The sequence below is a fragment of the Rhopalosiphum maidis genome, chromosome 1, assembly GCF_003676215.2.
Source record: "Rhopalosiphum maidis isolate BTI-1 chromosome 1, ASM367621v3, whole genome shotgun sequence".
Lineage (NCBI taxonomy): Eukaryota > Metazoa > Arthropoda > Insecta > Hemiptera > Aphididae > Rhopalosiphum > Rhopalosiphum maidis.
In genome coordinates, this window is record NC_040877.1 from 74,546,677 (window position 1) to 74,557,507 (window position 10,831).

The following is a 10,831-nucleotide window of genomic DNA, read 5'->3' on the forward strand; positions in this document are numbered from 1 at the left end:
CAATAGTCAACGAATCACTTTCTCTGTCTCACTTGACAATCCGTCAATAGTTACAAAGAATAAAAAGAAAATTAAGATTGATTAAAAAAATATTTTTTGAAGTATCTACCTTTGTTTATGAAAAGAGTATTAAAATGTTGTAGTTTAAATTTTTTTTATAGTCAAATATTTTTAAATAAGAACATTTTGCAAAATATTTTTCGTAAACAATTTACGATATATTTTTGTAAATTTATAATAATAGCTATATTATTGTATCTATTATACATTTAATATATTCATACATTTAGTTTATTTGGTTATCTAAGTATTGTGTGTTTGAATGAAATAGATAAATAATTTAAAAACAACGACTTAGTTACATGTATAATAAACTTTATAATTAATATATACCAGAAAGGAAGTTATATATAGGTACCCTGTTTAATTTATATTTTATAAATATGTATTGAAAATACAACGAAAGTTATAAATAATATTACAATAAAACCAATATTTATTCCAATATCTTCGTGCTGCTTAAAACCTTTTCTTGAATATGAAATTTTTTCATACACCATTTTTTTGTAGTCCAGTAATAATAACGCTCGTCTAGAAACAATAATAAATTTGATCAAAAGGTTATTCGTTTAATATCTTATTTTAGCTATTTAAAATTCTCAAATTATATATATAAAACCGTTTGTTGTCCTATATATTTTGAGTCAATTTTGTTAAAAATTCACTATAATTACTATAATACGGCTGCTTAGTTAAACGCACGTTTGAATAATGTTATGCAATTATTTTATTATTTAACTAAAATATAATTATTATATTATTATTTTGCACAAGAATACGTACATATGTCATGCATTTCATTAAATCGTTTTATTAAAAAATTATGGTAATCTAGTACAGGTTCTGAAACAAATAATGTTTTATTTCAAATATATTGGTAATAAGAATTTATAAATATAAATTATTTTTAATATAAATTATTAGGGAATGTGAAATGCCCTAAAATTACATTCAATAACTAGGTAGATCATTTTGCCTTTGTACTTAAAACGTTTAGTATAATTTATAATTTAAGTAAATGTTAATTTTACACAACTGATGTTTTAAAAATAATTTATGTAGGTTGATAATATCATTGATTTTCTTATTGGTTGGGGTATGATGAAAATTTAACTAAGAAATAATAAATAACTACTATTGTTAAATAATATATTTATATTAAAAATTTAGTTTTTAACGTCTCTAGGGAGTTTTGGGGAATGTGCGTGAAAACAGTCATATTTAGACAGTAATTTCTAGACAATTGAAGATTTCAATTTTTGCAGTTTTTTTATGAATTTTAAGACAATTGTCGAATCGGCCAACGCCGGGAATACTTTTTTATTCGAAGCAATAAGTGAACTTTTTTTATAATACATGATATAAAATAAAATAAAATTTTTATTTTAAACTTTAAATTCTAGAATAGTTATATAAATTTAAATTACTTGGCCATATTTTTATGATTTCTATAACAATGAAAAAAAAAGTTCATAAATCTTTATTCTAGCCATTAGCTTAATGTTTAATTTGGTTAGGTTCAGTTAAATTTAGCACTATTCATCGATTTACTATAAATAATATATGGTTTCAAGAAAAACATTTTCATTTTAATTTTATCTTTATGTTTACCTTTTCCCACTTCGCCTTTCGAATCTACAATATATAATATGAAAATTTTAATTAGAATTATGTCTTGTATATGACTATTTCGTATTAGCTTGTAGATAGTCTACTAAACCATACAGCAATTTGCTGACACGTGAAATAAAAGATTGTCATGCCCATTTATCGAGGAAGTGTATGATAATTAATTTTTATTTAACAAATAAAATTACAAAAATATTGATTGTTATAAAATTTTTACCTAAGTCGTATGATTTCATTACATTTTTATATGGACTCTTGCCTATTAAAAAAAAATATAATTTTCAGATTATTCTTTAATATCCAATTTATTTCATTTATTTTGTATGTTATTTAATGATTAATATTCCTCATTAAATTGTGATACTAATATTTTATGATCCACGTTGAAACTATTATATTGGTTATATTTTTTTTGTATAAAAGTTATATTTATAACAGTAGTAATAATATACTTGCTTTGATATATTTTTAGTATCTTTTCTGTTTAAAAATTAATATTTCAAAAAATAATATTGATATTAGCATCATTAATTATTATCATAATAATTAAAGAATAATAATTTAATGAATAAAAAATGTATTTGTTAAGGGCAAAAGTTAAAATTGTTTTAATTTATTGACTTATCGTTGTTATAATGCTATCGTATTTTATCAACTTGATATATTATATGGGTACAAAAACCCCCACATAATTAAACCGTGTTTTGAAAATATGTCATTATTAACCAATGATATAATAAACAATGAAAATAACGAAAATAATTTAGTACAATTTGTAGTACCTAATTCAAAATAAAAATGCAAAAATAATTAGAAAACCGATTTGAAATCAAACATTTTAAAAGAACAGTGGAAAAAGCTTTTGATGGATTAGTGACATGAGTTAAAAAAGAGGAATGTCGATGCAAATAACGTGTTAGGTATAATATTAAGAATGACTAGCAATTGATTTTATAAAATAGGTACCAAACATTGAATTTTGTCATCACTATAAGCAAAAACCAGATATTTCATTGCAAAGAACAATTTATTGGTTACTAAGAATGATGTACCGAGGAATCTGAGTAATCAAAATTAATTAACTGGAGAACGAGAATTTATATTTTGTTTTTTCAAAACCAAGTTCACTATGACTGCGAGGAGATGATGCAAATGTAAAAAATTAAACAAAAATATATTTTTATCATATTTTAATAATTAAATGCATAAAACATTATAATTATTTGAATTAACATAGTACGAGTACCTTATATCATTATACTTTTATTATTATTCAATAAGCGTATTTGATTATATATGTAAAATAATATTTATTTTATAATTATTTATATTTAATATTAGTGTAGGTATAAGGCAATTAAGACGTTACGGTTTTGCTCTTACGATAAAAGTCTCTTTACTATGGTTTTGCCCAAATGAGGTTTGAACAAAAACCGAGATAAATCACTTTTTCTAAGGCTTGTGAGCAATTCTGAGGTTTTTTTGATTTTTTACTATAACATATGCAATAGAATCATTATAATAAAATTTGTTCATTATGATGTTCTTATTGAGTTATCAGTTATTGATTTTAATATCACCTTATCATCATAAAAATAATACACAAGTTACTAAAGTAGAGGAAATATTATGATTATCAAGAGTGCTTAATAGATTATTTTTTAATCTACTTTAATTTGAACTGATCTATTTTAAAATTCAATAACTAGAACTTAAGCTGTAAAATATGTTTGAAAAATAACTTTTATATCACTATTGATAGGATTAAAAACTATTTAATAAAATAACGGTTATCTTACTTTTACAATCTACAAGTAATTGACATATGTAAATTAAACAAATATTTTTCAGAAAAGTATTTAATTTATTTGTAATTATCCCTGACAAAGACCTGGTTAAGAAATTCATTTACGGAAAAGTCCCTCGGTTTAATTTGGTTAAGTATATACATATCTTTTTTTAAATAAAATTCATAATGAGTGATATATGATCGCGGGAAAGTTTAAACTAGTGATTAATCGATGTAATTGATTATATGAGATACACAGGTGTACGTGTATTATAGTTCTATAGTTATATTGTAAGTAAAAAAGTGTAGGTCCAAAGCAGAATACCTATAAATTGTTAATTCAGTAGTAATTGTAGGTGTAATCTGAATCTAATTAACTTTGTTATAGTACTAAAACTAATGACCGAATTCAAATCAGGCTTAATTAAACTCCAATTAGAGTAACAATAACTTTGATTCCAAGATATTCCAATTATTAAATCCAAAATTTTGGAGTACATAAAAATTTGATAAATTCCCAGTTACATGAGGTCTTTCAACCACCATTTCTCTTATTTGGTCCTCTTCTAGATTTTTTTCTAAAGCAAATCACTATTTTCTCTACCATTAATCTATAGTACTTGATTCTTCCATCTGTAATATTCGTCGTGCCACAACAATCTCATGACTACATTTCATGAATTATACTTTTCTTACTGTACACTGTACAGTTTTTCTTTCCTTTCACTCCTCATTCACATCATTAGTGCATTTATCCAATAATATAACACATTATTTGAAAACAAAATTTATCACAACCCCGCCCCCTTATATTTCATCAATTCATAATATTGTTCATAACTAATAATTTATTATAATAATCTAATTTGTATTCTTACTGAAATAGTTTATTTTCCCTACATAAATTAAATCAAATATTAAAAAATTATGATTTATAAATTATTAGATGTTTACAAAATTGTCATAATATTGAATTTTAATGGCAAAATAATGTTAATTATAATTATTGCAATTAATAATGAGGGATCTAGTTTTAGAATGTAGATAACATAATTGTGGAATATTTATGAACTTACCTTTAATGTCTATATATTTTTAAACAAAATAATTTGATTAATACGTTTTAATGTATCATAAAAATAAGGAAGATTTTGAATTTTTCAGGGATATAGTTCGATTTGGTATATTTAATGATTGGGTTATTCAATGAACATAGACTATGATGTATATTGGTGTAATGATGGAATAAGTACATTTTTGTTATTTAAATATTATATTATTTAATAGAAAATGTTCGTTTTTTATTAAGCAGTCATTGTTGAGGATTTGGCTAGGAAATAGTTTCTACGTGATTAACTATTCTGACGATATTAATAAATTTTTTGGTGTATATTTCCTATTTTCTATAAGAATGGATGTTGATGATCTCTTTCTCTCTAATATTTTTTAATAAAATCCATAATGCCACCACAAAATGTACTATATAATAATAATCTAATTTATTGTCTTACCGTGATACATAAAGACTATACAAATATAATCAAATATTAAATAATTATAAATTATTAAGATGTTTATAAATTTGTTATAATATTGGATTTTAGTGGCAACAAACTGGTTATTAGCTAATTATTAAAATCTTTTTATTGTTAAAATTAATCTAGTAAATATTATAATATTACCTGGTAAAATAGCTTTCCATTTATATAGAAGCTCTAGCATATAAATATAATTTGATATTAATTAAATGTAAATTTTTGAATATTGATTTGTTATAAAATATACTAATTAATTTTCTTAAAAATAAATTCTCCTTACCGTATATTTTATCAATCAAATATTATTCAAAGCGTATGATTTAACAAAACTTCTTTTGACAAATTTAGGTAGCTCAACATTTAAATTATTTTTTATATTGTAATAATTGTAACATTATATTGGACTTACCTTCATTCCCTTAAATTACAATATAATTCCCATTGATATATTTTATTATAAATTATTAAATCTAAAATACATTTAAGCAATAATGTTTTCGTTTTTATGTCTACAAGTTTTAAGAATATTATAAACTAATAATAAAAATATATTCTTCTGCAAAATATCATATCTATTATAATTAAATAATATTAATTCACATTGTAAAATATATAATTAAAAGAAATTTTAAATAGTTGATGTGGTTCAAAAAGCTCGACAATATAATTTGAGATTCCTCAAAATAATTCTATACAGAAATTTTAAAATATCAAAATTAAATTTTGATCACGATTATTTTCAACTTTAAGCTATTTACATAATATACGTATCATAAATCATAAATAATAAAAAAATTATTCTGAAGTTATTATTGGTGTAAAAACTATAGTAGTTTATCGTAATAAAATTATAAAAAAATTATTTTATTTTATTTTTATTCGTTTATAATATTACTTACGACGATATTGACAAAATTCTTTTGGTTTCATTAGACCATCTTATAAACACATATATTTTAATTAAAAACATAATATACAATGTGTATTAGTTGACATAAAAAGAAAATAGTCTAAAAGTTAAAAGAAAATCAAACATATTTTGATGAATGAAAATTCCCAGTTGAGAAATTATCAATTATATAAACAAATTAAAAATATAATATTTAATCAGGTTATCCTTTTCTTTAAACATTCTACACAAACAATTTAGTGCAATTAATTGTTTCAATTTTAAGAACTAATTATGTAAATATATTATAATCATGATAACATTGACATTAAAGAAATATCTACTTGACTACTTACGAAAAGATTTTATATCAAAGTGTTCTTTTACGAATTCTTTTATATATTCTACAAAATTTAATATTTCATAATTTTTATTGTTACGTAATTATATGATTAACATTTGTAATTTCCACACATATTATATTTATATGAATCCTATTAATATATATTATTTTTAACTACACAACATTTTTCATAATTGATAAAATATTTATTAAACACATACGTCAAGCTATAAAATTCAATGTGGTTTTTTGTAATTTTTTCAAATTTTCTACTATGAAATTATTGCTGTAACGACTATAAATATTGGCCTGATGTGAATGCAGTAAAATTCTTAAGATAGATACATGTTATTTTGTCATAGTCTTATAATAAAATTAATTGAAATATGCCATAGGAACTACAGATAATGAAAAATAGCACAGACATGTTTAATTTTTTTTAGTTTTATTGATTTGAATTGATTGGTTAATAATTAATGAAAACTAAGGACATCGGCATTTGAATAACACGTTAAACAATGACTTAAGATAAAAACAAGTTTCTCTTAGGTTCCCATTATAACATCTTCAACCATATTTAAATAAATTGGTATTATAGGCCAAATTTAAAATGCTAAAAAGTGTGATTCTTATCACATCATAAACCACACTACTCTATAAATCACCATAATAATTGTAAACTCACCACTTAGATCATTATCTCCAGGAACTTTTTCTTTCAGATAGCTTAAAACGTCAGATTCAAAGTCTGAAATAGTCAATTTTTCATGAGAACAATCCACACATGTACATTGTTGTAAAATTCATGAAATAACAATTTGTTGCATAACATACTACAATCAAGATACAAACGACAATGAGATATCTCCTTAACTCTACAACAAATTAATCCTGGAATAATGGACTCAATCATTTTAAAATTATAAATAAATTTACCATGTACATTTTTGCAGAAAATATATTAGATCGATTTATATAAAAATACAACCTAATCATATACGAAAACCGGTAAAGATAAAAATTAGGAGTTTTCAAAAGAAAACAATTTATGGAGAATTCTGTATAATGTGACCTATTAAGTATATAAAAAAAAATAAAATAATCCAGAAATATATTTATATGGAGTTAAAAAACTGGAGAAAATTATAAAATTTCATCCGTCCACCAATTGCGGCAATATGGTATTTACATGAAATCAAATGAAATTTGATTTTTAAATGTACCCAAACTAACATGCTATAAATTATTGTAACTTGAAGTATTTTAATTATCAGTTTCATCAAAAAAAAATGCAATCAAATGTATCATTTAGTAAAATAAAACTTTATTAAATATATTGTATTTACTTTTAATAGATAATTTTCACTCTAAATTACTTACCAAATGACCTTATAATACACAGGTTCAAAAATCCATTACTATCTATGTAAATAAAATATATCATACGTTTATTAACACTTTCTAATTCACGGTCTTGCGTCTAAGACTAAAATGTTTTTTCTATTCGGTTGATTTCTTATGACCGTTAAAAAAAAGTTTGTACAGATTGTACATAAAAAAAAAAAGTTATAACACTAAACGACAAATACGTTGAACTAACAAAATTTAAAATACTATTAATTAATATAATTAATAGCTACAACTAACATTTTGTTTTCAAAAACTTATACATACCCGAAAAATCAACACTATTTAATTCAGCTGTTAGACATTTATGACATAAAAATATTATATGAACAATGTTAAATTTTTTTATTGAAATGATTTACAAAAATATGACAATAGTTAAATAAATCATAATCTAAAATTAATTAATGTTAGTTCCAACTATCATAATGCTAAATCCATAATTTCATTGATAATAAATACTATTTAGAAACAAATTATAAATTATAATTATGATGAAATCAAACACAAAAATAACATTTTTAAATTATTACAAAAAAATTTTCCTGTTTCCACAACTTTTAAAAAATGAAAATACTTAGAAATGTATATTCTGAGAGGAGCGACTGGTGTATTATTGACTTTATAATGATGTGTTTTATGTTTTTTTTTTTTGGAGGGGGGACACTTATCCATTTTTGAGATTACAAAACTGCTTCGATTTCGAGTTTTGGTAGTTGTTTCGTTAACAACGCTAGAAAAATATGTCATTAAGACATGTTCAAATTAACATTTTCTATACATATAATTTACAAAATATCTATTCGAAGTATTTATGGACAATAAGGTTAGGTTAGGTTTTTAGATTTTTTAAAGAACAATAATGTTAAATACATTTTTCTTCCCATTAAATTAATTTTATCTATTTTTATAGAATAGTGGTTTAAATTCAAAAGTTCATAATAATAATAATATAATATTGCATAAATTACATTTATTATTATTTTAATTTATAATAATAAAATGAATGGCGATGCTTTCGGAAAAAATGTATTTAGCCTACTGTGGTTCTAATATTAGAATACATTACATATTGGTAAAATCAGTTATATAATAACAAATCATGAATTGTGCTTAACGATCTGATAGACCATTTCTACTCAGAATCATTTTTCTCAAACAATAATATTATATATCGTTGAATTCTAATTTTACACATCCATTACAGTAACCCACTCAACACCAGCTATACAATAAATCGGTATCTTGTAACGGCATTAACCACCTTTTTATTTTATTTTTGATGGACAGAAAAAAAAACGAATGAACATACATATCATTGTAAAATCAATATAAAGATATCGCTCCGATCAAAATTTTACAGATTGTAAAAAAAAAGTGTGGTATGAATGGATAGAGTAGAGTGTTTTGAATTATCACTGCTATATAATGATCATGTTACGCAATTAAACTAAAAAATGTATTTTATGCTAATATAATTCCTTACCACAGCACTCTAGATCATAAACATGATTAAATAAAATAAATATAATTATTAATTACATTAAATTCCGCTCAATGGAAACCTATAATTTCACTCGTATAACGGGTATGACGAAACCAGCCACTTCCCTCCCTAGGATTGGGATTGAGGAGGGTTAGCATTCCTACATCAAAAAATATATATATGTTATATTAATTAACAAAATAAGCCTGAGAACAGTCAAATCTGAATAACTGGACAACTACAGGAATGAAAAAATAAAATTTAAATCGATACTGGGAATGTTAGGACTTTATACAAACATTGAAAATTTAAATTTAGAGTACTTACTGAATTTTATTTAAAAAAATATTATATACTAATACTATGAATTATTGGATTGAAAAATGACGGAAGTATGAAAAAAATGTTTAGGTTAGTTTAACTTGGGAAACACAAAATTGTAAAAATACAAATTATAATGATAAATACTTCATACATTTCTAATACATTTAATAAATAATTTGTATACAAGATATATATACAATATACATAGTGTAACTATTACACGTAAAGTATAAAACTAAATTTATCCATTATATGAATCGATGAAATACAGCGGAACTTCCATATAACGAAGTCGAATAAGCAACAAACAAATTCGTAATATGAAGGAATTTGTTAAATAGATTTACGTATTCATTAACAATGAAGGTCAATGATAGTTCATTGAAAATATTAAAAATTTTTGGTTAAACAGAAAATTTCGTAAAATAGAAGTTCGTTATATTTAATTTTAACTGTATTAATTTATATTATCAATATTGTGCAGTGAAACATTATTTTCACGCAATAGAAAAATCAATTTTATCAAGAAGATGTGAATTTACCTATATAAGATATGTTAGGATAATATATTAATGTCAATTTTAAAATATATTTCAAGGAAATTTTTCAATTTACACAAAAAATTATATTTTGTCTTTAATATACTTAGTGATATTAGATAATGAAATGTAGTGTTCACATTTTGTATTTAAAACATTTCTTTTACATTATATATTCATGTATTAGATACATCTATTTTACGATGGTTAATAGATTGATAACTGGATTTCACTATTACAATAAAATATATTAGTATTCTGTGCTTTACTTGATTTTAATTTAATTCCAAATTATTGATTGTTATTACCTTCTTCTTTACTTGGAGGACAACCATAACTTATAATTATAAATGCAGTTAATGTTATTAAAACTTTATAAGTTATCATAGTTATTACTTAATGATTATCTGAACTAAAAAGAACAAGCATTAATTTTGCTGTGCAATGAATAATATAAACTTATAAGGTTATTCTCTGAACTGATACAATATAATACGTTGGTGTTGAGAAATTAAAAACTACGTAAACATTTAATATATGTATGTTATACAAATAATATTATATTAAAATATTAATTTAAGTTTTAATTTTTTAAGATGTATTAAAAAATAAGGTGCACTCTACACATATGGCAAAACACAATCAACTATACCAGCAATACTTACTAACAACAACACCACATTTTTTAAATTATTTTAGATTCCGAACCAGAACGATGAATATATTGGATTTTCACTGATGTATACAAGTGTGAATTATGTATGTGTGACTATATAGTATATGTAATGGCAAGGAACAAAAAAAACAAAAAAATATATGTACATATC

General features: G+C 22.6%; 1 protein-coding gene across 1 annotated transcript; it reads right to left on the minus strand.

Annotated features, from left to right (window-relative positions):
* Window positions 1-4,149: 4,149 nt before the first annotated feature.
* Window positions 4,150-10,470, minus strand: LOC113549606. The gene is made up of 12 exons (XM_026950990.1): window positions 10,313-10,470; window positions 9,142-9,150; window positions 7,923-7,949; window positions 7,629-7,670; window positions 6,934-6,996; window positions 6,262-6,309; window positions 5,916-5,954; window positions 5,426-5,434; window positions 5,161-5,193; window positions 4,990-5,004; window positions 4,555-4,563; window positions 4,150-4,374 (listed from the first exon to the last, which is right to left on the minus strand). Exons 1-12 carry the CDS (start codon window positions 10,389-10,391, stop codon window positions 4,340-4,342), a joined length of 408 nt encoding a protein of 135 aa, XP_026806791.1. The 5' UTR covers window positions 10,392-10,470; the 3' UTR covers window positions 4,150-4,339.
* Window positions 10,471-10,831: the final 361 nt, after the last annotated feature.